Below are 14,487 nucleotides of genomic sequence, written 5' to 3'. Positions count from 1 at the left end.
TTTTATTTAAGAGTTTATTCTCAATAAACACTAGGAATTATCCCAGACATTTTAGAAAGATTAAAAAATGAAAATGCAGAATATAAAAATAAAAGGCCATTATCTCTTTAATAAGCAAAACTCAACATTTTTCAAACCTATTATTTTGTCTGGCAGCCTTTAAGTTTTTGGTTCCCTGAATTTCACTGCAACCAATAATATCATAGTCTTTTCACTTCTTAGTTAACTGCATTTATTTATTTTTGCATATGGCATACATTCATATGGTTTAAGATTTTGAAGGCAGAGAAGGGTGCATATTTAAGCATTTATTAAAACTGTGGTGAAATAATTTCAGTTGTGAATATTAATTTCAATATGCTTCTAACTAAACCAAATCTGAAGACAGCCTGAAATAGGACCATTCCAAATGCACTGCCATATAGTTCCTAGTATATTGTGTTCATTTGTGACATCAGTGGCTTTGAAACCAAAGTGCTACAGAACACTCTAGATCCCATCAGGTGGCTAAATTTCACCTGAGATTTAATACACCATGCACGCTATACTAATGTAGAGTTTATCCGATGCATGTGCACCTGTGAGTTTGAGCAAACTGTCACCACAAAGGTGCATTTTAAGTGGTGTAGTATAAAAAATTTCAAAATACACGAAATACAGAAATTGTGGCAATTCAGTAAATTAAGCTTTAGTAGATATGACTTTTTAAATTAGTAAAGTTGTCTCTTTTTTTCGTTATTTATTAATATCCGTATCCAACTTGATGACTGTAGTGAAATAGTTTGCGTTAGTGTTGACAAAGTCAGTTATGATAACTGCAGAAGGCAGTTTAGTTAACTCAACTTTCCAGAATCAGTTGTTAAGTAGTGAGTAAGTCCGGGCCCTCTAGTAAGAAGGCACGTTTGCGTGAGAGCCCACATACGTGCTGCATTCCCCAGTTCTGGACGTATACCTCTGTATACAAGGATTCGACAGCCTTCTGGCCTGCCGCATCTGGAACACAGTGCAAAGCTAAGATTAGAGTTAACCTGTACTGGAGGGGGAGAGAAAGTTCCGCTGACAGTTACAGCTTAGAGAGTCCAATCTGCCCCCACCACAAAGCACAAAACACAAACGCCCTTCTCCAACTTTTCCTCTTCCCAACAGACATTGTTTTTGCAGAGAGTCTCATACTTGACTGCTGAAAAGGTCACATAAAACACAGGCAGTTACAAAATTAACACCTATGAAAATAATTTCTGAGACATTCCAAACAGGATACAAGAAGAATAACTTTAAAAGTGAGAAAAATGGATTTGTATTTACTGATCTAGAGTCATTTCTAACAAGAAACGATTAAAAGACAATATTACTGCAATACTAGAAATGCAGGAAAATACTGGAAGTGCAGACTGTCCAGCATCAATGAGTCTAGATACTAAAGGCTCTCATGCTCCATGTTAGACCACCTTCTGCAGACCGATGTGCTGCATTTCAAGGCGCCTGAAAGTTTTTCATTCCTTAGTAGAATTTGTATTTTCAGATCAGAGATCAGTGACCAAAGTATTCCAAAGCTAAATCTTATTCCTATGATGAACTTGTACATGATAAATTAAAAAGTAAAGACATTTTCCTTACTGAGAATGTTTAGCTGTTTTAATTTTATTATTACACTACCAAAAAGATAATTAAGATAGTAAAAAGCAGCCTTTTAAATTAACCTAGTAAAAAATGAGAATGAAATGGAAAATACTGACTGAGAACACTAGATAATATTTAAAGTTCCAGCTGCTCAACTGTCTTGCAGCACTAGTGAGGCAAAAACCTAAACTGAAATTATAGGAAGCAAAAAGGAAACTGAGACCTTCACAAAACTGTGTAATGCTACAAGTAAAGGTGCCTTACACGATTAGGCCAAATACCATACTAAGAATTGGTAAAATTATACCAAATCTAGACCTACTGACAAGTAAGAACTCCTAAAACAAAACAAGGAAATGTTCATTCTTTAGTTGCCCTGCTTGTGCATTTAAGACAATACAATGCACAGAAAGTTATGTATACATAACACTACAGGAAGCATTAAATTAGAAATGCATTATTTTTTTTGCAAGTCCAATTGGTATGAAAGTCAACATGCAGATAAATCTCAAAACAGAAAGAAACTGAAAGGATTAGGGGGAGAGGAAGAAAAATAACTTGACAGGATCAGGGGACCCAAGGGAGTATCACCCCAGAGAACAGGAAACATACAGAAGACGCTGATCTGCCAGGTCCCCGCTGTGCTACAATGGCACCAGAGACTGCTTTAATCCAACTGTGCATCTCTTCAGGGCTATCAGCCTAAGGGGAAGGAAGGATTCATTCAATTTTTCCTCAAAATCAGCTCCTATGTCTATAAATCCAATGTATTCATTTTGGTAATTAACAGTGTCAACAACAAAATCACTCTAAGGCAATGGTTTCCAAAAACTTTTAGAAATCACTTTTTTAAACCAGGTTTTGCTGGGTAACTCACAGAGATGTAAGTTGGGCATGTAATGTTTTAAGATGAGACACATCAAAAAGTGTCAATATGAATAATTATGGAGAGAAAACAAGAAGAGGAAGAAGTCAAAGAAAGACCTTCTCATTTCTACTGCTATATTGTTTGAATTTTCAAGATGAATATTTATGTAATTGTGCAGTTAAAAATCCACTGTGACATCATTTTATATGTTATTTTTCTAAAAATAATTTCTAGGGCTTCCCTGGTGGCGCAGTGGTTGAGAGTCCGTCTGCCGATGCAGGGGACACGGGTTCGTGCCCCAGTCCGGGAAGATCCCACATGCCGCGGAGCGGCTGGGCCCGTGAGCCATGGCCGCTGAGCCTGCGCGTCTGGAGCCTGCGCTCCGCAACGGGAGAGGCCACAACAGTGAGAGGCCTGCGTACCTCAAAAAAATAAATAAATAAATAATAATAATAATTTCTAACAGTACCCTAAATCGTCATATTCCAAAGCATCATCTTCCTTGATAGGACCATGACTTCCAATGTGAATTAAAAACCTTACTATGACTTTAATCCAATTAAACAAGGCCCTCAGGGGGGTGGAGAGGTACTGCCCTTTACTTCTGGATTCTACTATCTAGTAGTTTAAAAATTTTAAAGATACAAGTAATATTTTTGAACCAATGATATTAACAAAGAGTTTTTAAAAGGAAAAACTCAAAGTAGGCAAAGGTAGAGTATACTTTCATTCACTACAAACAGGAGCACCAGTCTAGAAGTCAATTTGGCAAAATAAAGAGGTTTAAAAAAGCTCACACTCTGATAGTTATCCTCGATCTAAAAACGTATTGTAAAGAAGTAAGAAATTCAGGCAAATTTATGCACAAAATGTGCACTACCACATTAAATCACAGTAAATGTACAAAAACTATGTAAATGAGTGATCAGTAACAGTACAGTAGAGAAACAGTTTAATTGTGAAACATTCATATAAGAGAGCATAGTTCTAAAAGGTTTTCAGAATTGGTTTTGTTTTTTTTTTTTTTTTTTTGTGGTACGCGGGCCTCTCACTGTTGTGGCCTCTCCCCTTGCGGAGTGCAGGCTCAGTGGCCATGGCTCACGGGCCCAGCCGCTCCGCGGCATGTGGGATCCTCCCGGACCGGGGCACGAACCCGTGTCCCCTGCATCAGCAGGTGGACTCTCAACCACTGCGCCACCAGGGAAGCCCAAGAGAATTTTCAACGTAGAAAAAAATGACTATAATATAGTAAACAAATAGGATATAACACTATATTGATATCATATAATCCCATTTGTTATAAAAAGATATGCTCTAATAAAGGAAAAAAAAAAGAATGGTTGCCTGAATGTGGAATTCTATATGGTTTATAAAACATTTTTTCTTCATATTTCTGTATTTTCTAAATTTTCTGCAATAAGCATATGTAATAACTTTTATAAAACAAAACCAAATGTTCTTTTAAAAAACTTCTAATCTAAATAAATGTGTTAAGTAAAAAGTGTATTTTAAACTTAAACATAGGATACTATCTACCATTAGTGAAATGATAAGATATACTGTGTACTTTTATTATGGATATTTGAGCCCCCCTTCTTATAAAATTACCAAAAGGTGATATAATTAAAATTCCAAAATATGTGCAAAAATAATCCAAATTACACTTAGCATCTGACTTAAATAGCATTTCCCTTCCTCCAAATAAAACTTAATTCCATCAAAGAATACCCCTATTGGCTGAACATATGACCTGCCAATAATCTTACATATAACATTTTTTATTAAATTGGCATTATATTTGTCATATTTTTTGCTTATTTTTATGAGCAACACATTTACTTATGTTTATTTCACCTCTAAAATTATTTATTTCTTGTTAGGAGGATCTATAATCTCCAAAGAAGTATCCTACCTGCACATAGAAAGTTCGAGACGATGTTACAATTTCAAAGAGGTTGTCTCTCATCATTATGTCACTGTTAACAAAAAAAATTTTCCAATTGTACTTAAATAGCAGTTTGATAGTTTCCTTTCACTTCTTTACCCAGTACCAAATATGTGTCAATGAGAAAATAAATATTAGAGATAAAATACTGATTTAATTGAGAAATACTAAGTGATCGTTTTCCAATTTATTTTTGCATTAAGTTTTACATATTTTATATAGTTGTATGTATTCTTAGAAAGGTTCATAAAACAACTTTAAAATTCAAAGTTTTCAACTGTGAAGAAATCAGTTTGCTCAAAGAAACAATGGCACAGTTAACATTCTTATAAAGCTCTATTCTGCAGCAACCCTGAAATACTAGAATTAATAATACATCAATTTGTCAAATATGATAGCTGTTCACTTTAAATTTTGTCCTTTCCATTAATAAGCTTGAGAACTGTTTCCTAATTTGTAGTTTTCAAACAAAAAAATCTCAATACTCTGTTTCATCTGAAGGTTTTGAAAGTTTTAGCATAACCCACTAGCAATAACACAGAAAAGTATCATCTGTAAGTACATCAATTAAACTAAGGAATTATACATTGTGTAATAATAAGTTGTGCCAGGCACCGAGTCAGAGGTGGTGCTTACCTCTGCTTACATTCCTGGACTTTATGAACCTCTTTAAGTGGTATTACGCGGAGAGGTTCCTTTTCCTGTCAAAAAAAGCAAATAAACAGATACATGACATATATTTTTAAAATGCTTTTAAGCATTAGTTGTTTTATTTAGAGGTCTATGCGAAAATCATGCTTCTTTCCTGAAGCACATCTAAGACATAAATCTACCTTCTTGAACCATCCAGCATCAGAATAGCTCAAATACTATAACCTGATACACACTGTGATTTGAAACAAGGAAACTGGCATATAATCCATGTTCACAGTATTTACGTGCTAAATGACAGTGTAGCTTATTAAAAACCATTAACCACCAGACTTTTCCTTGGTGAACCCCTATATACCCAGTAAGTGGAGTACTTCCTATTTTGGAATGTTATTTTCATACAGAGGGTACCAGAGTAGTGAATACCCAGCTTCTTTGAGTTAAATTTGTCATTTTAGGAATATCACTTTTATATGAACACATCATTTTAACAAGCACAATTTATTAAACATTTACTAAGTGCCAGGACATCTGCTATGTTTTAAATGTGTTATCTCACTTTCCACAACCCTAGAATACATGCACTATTACTCACCTGAGGAAACAGGATTAACCATATTAAGTACCTCACCTAAGGTTACAAAACTAGATATAAGGTTCACACATAAGATATAACTAGCTCCTAGTTAGCACAGTACCTACAGTAAACATTTCATGAAATACTATACACTGTATTTCACTGAAAACGACACCATGAGTTTAAGACATACCATTACTTTATGCAAATACTAAGAAAATAATTAAACCATGGCTGAACACTTTTTTAAAACCAAAATCTATTTTTTAAGTTTTAGAAAATAACTCATTTGCAGGTAAGCTCTAGGACGGCGTCTTCATCTGTGTGGCTCTGGCCGCCCACACTGGCTGCCACTCCAGACACTCCTTCCTGCTCCTGCACCACCACCAGGGACACCTGCACTGATGTGCCTTGCCTAGGAAATTTACATCTGAATTGTAAGGAACGGATGGGAGGAAAAGAGGGAAAACAGGGTGACGAAGGATCCCCCAATTTTTAAGTTTCTTTACATATTACAGATATTAATGTTTTATCTGTGATATATGTTATTAAATATTTTCTCCAGTTTTTGTCTGCTGAAATCTTTTATACCTACTGAAAGAAACTTTTAAATTCTTATCTTTCAGAGAAACATACAAAAATATTTACAGATGAAATGATATGCCTAATATTTGCTTCAAAATAGGAAGGGAGAAGTAGGTGGTGGTACAGAAGAAACAAAACTAGTCATGTGTTGATAATTATGAGATCTGGGTGATGGCTATATAGGGGTTCAGAATACTATTCTATCTATTTACTTTATGTTCAAACTTTTCCATGATCAAAATGTTTTGTAAAAGAGCCCTTTTATACTTTAAACATCAAATTTTATCATATATTATCCTTGAGCATATATAAAAATATATAGGCAAAATAAATGGGTTAAGGTTTTTTTTTTTTTTTTTTTTTTTTTTTTTTTATTTTTGTGGTACGCGGACCTCTCACTGTTGTGGCCTCTCCGGCTGCGGAGCACAGGCTCCGGACGCGCAGGCTCAGCGGCCATGGCTCACGGGCCCAGCCGCTCCGCGGCATGTGGGATCTTCCCGGACCGGGGCACGAACCCGTGTCCCCTGCATCGGCAGGCGGCCTCTCAACCACTGCGCCACCAGGGAAGCCCGGGTTAAGGTTTTTTTAAACCTCACATTCAGATCCCAGCTCACTTTCTGACTAGAAGCCATCAATCGCAGTGTTTTTCACTCCATACTATTCTCTGGGCCAGAAAGAGCACTGGTGATACTACAGCATTTCCTAAGAATCTCCCACTGCGTCCCTGAGATTTTCTTCCAGCTGCCAGCACCCTTTTCTGCAGGTTTTGATGCTGGTGTCTTCTGGTCTTACCCAAAGGTGCTGTGCACACACAGGCAATGACAACACAGCACAGCTGCTGCCTGGCTCCCTCACCTTCAGCATCCCTAAGAGACCTGAAGATTTCAGAAATGTTAAAATGGAGGGAGGGGATGTGCATCTTAGTAACTGATAAAGGTCAATAATTATATTTAAAGTGTTCAGCTTTATCTGTGTTTGCTAAATACTTAACATATTCCTGAATACACATAATATAATTTCCCTACCTCCTATGATAGTTCAAGTATTCTTTCATCTCAAACTTTATAGCATAATATCCACATGCAGGTTTTCAAATTATAGTATATATTTCTATAATAGTTCTTGTCTCATTATAACTACTGTGGATGACAAGGGGACATGTCAATTTCTCTGGTAAAACTGAACTCCTGAAGGCCAGACATCACTGACTGCGCTCTTTATTCCCAGTTCCCAGTGCACCAGGGCCATGGAGAGCTCAATGAACGTCTGGTGCAGGAAGGACTCCTCCCAGAGGACTGGCATTAACCGAAAGCAACGAATCAACCTGCCAACCAAGCACAAGGGTAGCTTCTGAGACACCAAGGCTGGTACTTTTTGAACCAAATAACTACTGCTTCCAACTGAGGCTCTTAGGTTTTGAAGTCTAAGAAAGGGTCCCATGCTAAAATGGCTATTCTTGTTATGCTATGTCATTTTTTTATTCATTCAAAAACACTTATTATTTTCTAAGTACCAGGTGCTGTGTTCATAAAAGGGTGCAAAAGAGAATCTTTGCTCTCAAGAAGCTCATGCAATTAACTGGTAAAGACAAGTATGCAAACAATTACAAAACGCAGTGGGAAGTATCATGACAGATGTGGGCATCAGCTTCCATGTATGTAAAGAGAAGCCGCGAAAGCCAGAGTCCAAAAGCCTTCCAGAAGAACAGACACCTGAGATGAATCTGAAAATATTCCCTTCCTATTCTCCAGTGCTCTGTCGTCCAATAGAGTAGCCACTAGCTATGTGCAACTACTTGAATTTAAATTAACGAATACCAGATACAACCGGCTTTAATTTTAAAGTTAAATACAGTCAGGCTCCTCAGTCACACTAGCCATAGTTCCAGTGCTCAAGAGCCACATGTAACCAGCAGACGTGGCCAATGCAGATAATGGAACATTCCCATCAGTGCAGAGTTCAGCTGGACAGTGCTGTTCTGGTACCGTCATTCAAATAAAACATATGGTTCCCCCCTCAAATGTCCCATAAAAAGAAGAGGTAGAATCGCACTCAATTTATCCAACAATCTATTGCAGAACTCAGTCACATGACAGGAGTATTTTAAATAAGGATGTTACTCAAACAAGTGAAAGACGGACCTTCAATCTTTGATTCTACCTTCAGATAGGACAAAAATATCTTATATGAAGAAACTTAAAAGTCAATCTGAAATAGGAAAAGAAAATATCAAGAGAGGGCAGGGAAGAGAAGGCAGAAATCAGAGGGTCAAATGTTGACTTTCAGAGACTTAATTCTTTCTACCACCTCCTCCAATGCCTTCAGAGGAAATCTGTAGACTGAGGGGTTCTGATATTTTTAATTCTTTCAAGTTAGAATGCCTTTGAAGATACACTTTTTATTTAAGATGTATTTAACAAAAATATCATTAACCAAAAGCATCACAACAAAATAAACTGAACTGCATATACCTCTCAAAACCAGAATTTAATTATTTTAAAAATAGAAAACAGGACAAGAAATTATATAATCACCACAGTGTAACACTTGTCAAACATTTTTAAAGCAACATTCATGACTCAGCAACATACCAGTTCGGATTTGAAGTAGCCTATTGTGTTTTCATCCAACTGAAAATATCTTCTCTTCCAGTTTTTCATCTATCAGAGATGAACACAGACATAAAACTTCTGTTTCTAAGAATGTCAAATGTTAATAACAACTTAATTATTCTGATATGAACCCACAATCAGAAATGTCAAGCGCTGGAAAACCTTACTACCATCCCTTAGTGAGGAGATATAGGAAATTTCATCTCTTTTGCTACTCAGGCCTTGAACTCCTAATTCAACTCTGGTGGCTGGCTTTCAGCTCTTACTGTATGATTTTATAATATGGTCTTATTTTTTTTATGCTCTAAAAGTCAAAAAAAAAAAAAAAAAGCACTTCCCCATCCCCCACAAAGTAAATGCTACCAAGAGTTCAACAGCAAGCACAGGAAATGTTAAACCACAGCAAGCTTCTCGTCTGTAAAATGCATGAATCCTTCTACAGGTACTTTATAATACTAAGAAGGAAAGCAACACGTATTTAATAAAGTGAATATGCTTTGTACAAATATCTTCTGTCAATGAAATTACAGCTTTTGTGAAAGTACTTCAATATCTCTAAGGGTTAGTTAGTATTTTGGATTTAAGAGTAAAACAAAAAGAAAGGAATGTCTCTTTAAAAGCCCTAATTAACACTCGACCTGATGAGAATTCTGATTTTACCCTTAGACATGCTGGAATGAAAAACCTTCAGCCCTTACCTTCATTTCCCTTAGCCTAAAGAAGATCACACAATTAGGGCTGAAAGAACCTTCCTCTGGCTGACCTAAGCTGATCAGACTTGCCAGAAGCGATGTGAGGTCAAGCAGAACCGCCAGTAGACATTTAAGTACTTTTACTCACAGAAATTTTTAAATTTTTATTTTTAAACTTTGAAGTTTATTTTCTCATGAAAGTCTATAGATTTAGTTCACATTTTAGAAAGGTATTCTGGATTCATAAACACCGGTAAATTTACTTGCTCTTCCCACAATTCACCATTATGGATCTGGTTGTGTGAGAATATCTGGGCCAAGACGTAATAGCTCTTACTAAGGACCAGGTGCTATGCTAAGTGCTTTCTATTTATATCTTTCAAAAAAGGCCTCTGGATGGTAGGTTTTATAATATAATTTTCCATAAAAAGAAACTGAGAGCCTGAGAGGTTAAGTAAGTAGCCCAAGGTCTCAGTGTTTTCAACTGGGGTCGCCCAACCCCGAATCAAGTAAGTGATCCTTCCACACCCTGCTCCCCTGGTCTCCCCTTTCCTGCCAATCTCCCTACTAGAGCTCCCTTTCCCTGACCTATTCCCAAGGGGGGTAAAAAAATCAACAGAAAAACTTTCTGGAATAAATTTAAGCTGTTAGGAAGCTCAGTTAAAACTGAAGGTTAGTGGTAATAAGCATTAACTTATCCAGCCACCCACAGACCAAGAAAATAATAGCACTGAGTTTTGAACACAGAATAACCCCTATTCTATCCGATGACTCCTGGTCAGTAAGCTGGTCTTTCACTTTGGATCTTTCAAAAAACAAAGCAAACCCTAACCCTAACCCATTTTGAGAGTTTGCTAATATATACTCATTTTTCATTACTTCACATATTTTGTTAAACTACTCACCACTGCTCCTTGTTTTACACAATATCCAGCTTTGATAACGGCACTATCTGAAGATGGTTTAGGAGTAAAGTAAGGAAGATGGCTTTGTGACCGCTTCAAATTATTTCTGTCAATACTTTCACCACATTCATTTACTTCTTCTTTCTAAAATGAAGCAAAATAAAGATATTCCTTTTTTGCTTGTTTACCTTCAAAGCATACTTGTAGTTCACGGTGTCATTCTAGTAGAATAATCTTAAAATCTATCTTAGCTCAGTTAGAAGCACGGATCTTGGAGTAAAGAGTTTTCTAATTAATTCGAGATACTTAATCATAACTTTCAATACCATTGATTAAACCACAGATTTCTATTTCTCTTTTTCTGCAAAAGTCCTGCCACCAGTGTTTTTTGGTTTTTGTTTTGCTGGGGGGGGCGCTGGATTGGGGGGGTATAACTTTTAATTTTGAAATAATTATAAAGATTCACAGGAAGTTGTAAAAAAACAATGTACAGGAGGTCCTATGTACCCTTCAACCGGTTTCCCTCAACAGGGAAACTGTATAACTATAGCACATTATCGAAACTGACACCGAAACATTTCGCAGACCTTATTCATATCTCACCCGTTTTACATGCATTCATTGTCTCTGTATATATCATTCTATGCAATTTTATTGCCAGATCTGTGTAACCACCACCAGCGCCAATGTACAGAGTGTTCACGATATGCTCCCCTGGGCTACCCCTTTAGAGCTTCTATCCCCAGTTCCTTGGCAGCCGCTAATTTGTTCTCCATCTTTATTATTTTGACATTTAGAGAATTTAATATAAATGGAATCATACAGTAGGTGAGCTTTTGAGATGGTCTTTTTTCACTCTGCATTCACTTTGGAGCCAGGTTGGTCCTTGTACCAACCGTCTGACCCTTCTCATTGAGAGTAGTATTCATGGTTTGGACGTACCACTGGCTAATTCACCCCCTGAAATGGCACTTGGGCTGTTACCACATTTGGGCTATTAGGAATAAAGCTGCTGTGAACATTCACGCTGTTTCTGTGTGAACATTCATGCTGTTTCCGTGTGAACATAAGTCTTCATTTCTTTAGGATAAATGCCTAGGAGTGCAAATCCTAGGTTAATACACTGATTGCAAGTTTACTTTTATAAAAAACTGCTAAACTCTTTTCAGAGTGGCTGTACAATTCTACATTCCCACCAGTTATGTATGAGTGATTCAGTTTCTCCTCATCTTTGTCAGCATTTGTGTTATCATTAATTTTTAGTTGAGTCATTCTGATAGCTATATGGTGATATCTCATTGTGGTCTTAATTTGCATTTCCTTACTGGCTAATGATGGTGAATATCCTTCCTAGCACTTATTTGCCACCTGTGTATCTTTTATCTTTTTTTTTTTTTTTTTTTTTTTTGCGGTACGCGGGCCTCTCACTGCTGTGGCCTCTCCCGCTGCGGAGCACAGGCTCCGGACGCGCAGGCTCAGCGGCCGTGGCTCACGGGCCCAACCGCTCCGCGGCACGTGGGATCTCCCCAGACCGGGGCATGAACCCGTGTCCCCTGCATTGGCAGGCGGACTCCCAACCACTGCGCCACCAGGAAGCCCGTATCTTTTATCTCTTGATGAAATCTCTGTTCATGAATTTTGCCCATTTTCTAACTGGACTGTTTGGTATTTTTACTATTGAGTGTTGATATAGTTCTTTATATATTCTAGATACAAGTGCTTTGTTGTATATGCGGTTTTGCAAATATTTTCTCCCAGCATGGTGCTTTTCTTTTCATCCTCAACAGACAAAACATTTTTAATTTTGATAAGGTTCAATTTATCAATTTTTTCCCTTTATATAGATTGTGCTTTTGACGTCAAGTCTAAAAACTCTTCACCTAGTCCTAGATCCTCAAGATTTTCTCCTTTGCTATTTTCTAAAAGTTTCGCAGTTTTAATTTTTTTTTAACAGTTCAGTCCAGTGCTTTTAAAAACCTAACTATACTCAGGTTTTCATGTTCCCCAAAGCATTAGCCTCCTGTTTATTTATAACGTACAACACAGGTGACAATCTATTCTACAAATCAACCAAAGGTGTATTTTCAAGAACTCCTAAATCTCGAGAGAAAAACTAAGTACTCAAGTCATATCTTAGGGAATTTTCAATCTGTTCTACATTTAGACAGGTCAACAGCACTAATTATGTACTTAATTTTGTAATCCTAGCACTTAACCTGCTAAACCAATAGTTACTGAATAAATTAATCATGCAAATGAGATGTCATTTTGTTACTGTTATCTGAATACTTTTATAATGAGTAAATACTACTTTAAATAAACTATATTGTAAAATGATAAAGCAATACAATTCTTTGGGATCTTTTTAATATTGCACCTGCCATACGCTCTTAGAACCTACTGAATAATCGATACCAAAATTAAAACACAAATCTTAATTCTATACAAAATTAAGACAGCCACAGATACAAACAAATACAATATCTTAATACAACTAAAGACAAATTGTCTTAGCTCTTCTATCAACACAAGACATAATACAGGTGAAAGCAGCTTAGTCTAGCTCTATCTTAACCAGAAGTCTTACAGGTTAAAATCATTACTTTTTTAAGAAAGTAAATACACACACACACAAATTCCTAGTTTATTTTTTATCCAACTTTGGTGAAAAATGTAACCTCCCATTAGGGCAGGGAATTTTTGCTCATTAATACATATATCCTCTGTCTAGCATAAAGAAAGCACTCAATAATTAATTAATAAGTCTTTTAAGTACAAAAAGGCACACAGGTAATGAAAATGCCTCACATTGGCAATATCAATTAATTACCTTAAAATTCTTCATTTCTCAACTGCTAGTAATTTAATTTGCATTACAAACTCATTTACTTAAGAGCAACCCAAGAAATTTAAGTGCATACAAGTTTTAATTTCATCAAAAACTTTAAAATAAATTTATATTTTCCATAATACCCAAGAGTAAGAATTAACTCAGCATACCAGTACTTTGGGGATAGAACTGACTTAAAATTCCAGTCTTCTGTTTAGTTCATCTAGGCCAGGTTGTAAAAAAACAGGTTTAAAAAATTACACATATTTACAAACACTTTGACTTGGCAATCTTCTCTCCAGGAGTTTATCCTTTAAAACATATTATCTATGGCTCTAAAGTTTATGCTACAAGCATGTTCATCAAAGCATTTACGAGATAATGGAAAATATCTCATTGCCCCCACCTGCCCCACACTTCCTGGCACAGGGCTCCTAAAACCCTTGTAATTTCCTAAGTGATAAGAGCACTAGAAGCATCTTTTGTGCTAATATTTGGTCTTTGACGCTGCTTCCTGACAAAGAGTTCATAAATCCCTTGGAATTTCCTGGGTGACAGCATGTCTTTTTTTCTAATAAGGTGACTCTTGGTGAACTCCTGAATGGGGGATAGTCACCAGAAAGACCAAGTCATGATTAAAGGCTTGGAATTTTCAGCCCCATTCCCTACTCTCTAGAGAGGGGAGAGGGGCTGGAAATAGAGTGGATGATCAATCATGCCTACGTGATGACGCCTCCATAAAAATCCCTACAATATGGAATTCAGAAAGCTTCTGCGTTAGTGAATTAACGGAGGTACTGGGAGAATGGTGCACCCAAAGAAGGCATGGAAGCTCCACACCCCTTCCCACATACCTTGCCCTACACACCTCTTCTATCTGAATGTTCATCTGTATCCTTTATCATATCCTTTTACAATAAACAGGTATACAGTAATTAAACTGTTTTCCTAAGTTCTGTGAGCTGCTTTAGCAAACTAACTGAACCCAATAAGGGGGCCACAGGAACCTCGAATTTATAGCCCATCAGTCAGAAGCACAGGTAACAACGTGGACTTACGACTGACATCTGAAGGGGGGGGAGGGGCAGTCTTGTGGGACTGAGCCCTTCACCTGTGGGATCCAGATAGGCAGTGTCAGAATTGAGATAAATTGTCGGACACCCAGCTGGTGTCACAGCATTGCTTGTGTAGGGGGAAAACCC

At 36.9% G+C, this 14,487-nt stretch overlaps 1 protein-coding gene across 9 annotated transcripts in view; it reads right to left on the bottom strand.

The window, feature by feature from the left end:
• Positions 1-14,487, bottom strand: part of PLEKHA1 (pleckstrin homology domain containing A1) — a 58,760-nt gene that overhangs the window by 2,800 nt on the left and 41,473 nt on the right. For 4 of the 9 annotated variants that reach the window (XM_089898278.1, XM_022568542.3, XM_089898275.1 and 1 more), the window contains 5 exons: positions 10,456-10,599; positions 8,838-8,906; positions 5,070-5,134; positions 4,401-4,464; positions 2,233-2,322 (listed from right to left, as the gene is read on the bottom strand). In XM_089898278.1, the coding sequence (XP_089754404.1) occupies positions 2,233-2,322; positions 4,401-4,464; positions 5,070-5,134; positions 8,838-8,906; positions 10,456-10,599 (432 nt within the window). Of the gene's footprint in view, positions 1-922; positions 994-2,232; positions 2,323-4,400; positions 4,465-5,069; positions 5,135-8,837; positions 8,907-10,455; positions 10,600-14,487 lie in introns of all 9 variants that reach the window. The other 5 variants (XM_022568543.3, XM_089898276.1, XM_022568544.3 and 2 more) reach the window with 3 other exon arrangements.

This window comes from Delphinapterus leucas, chromosome 16, assembly GCF_059928025.1.
Source record: "Delphinapterus leucas isolate spDelLeu-1000000601 "Yukka" chromosome 16, BTC_Dleu_Yukka2, whole genome shotgun sequence".
Classification (NCBI taxonomy): Eukaryota; Metazoa; Chordata; class Mammalia; order Artiodactyla; family Monodontidae; genus Delphinapterus; species Delphinapterus leucas.
This window is presented reverse-complemented; position numbering and strand designations above follow the sequence as displayed.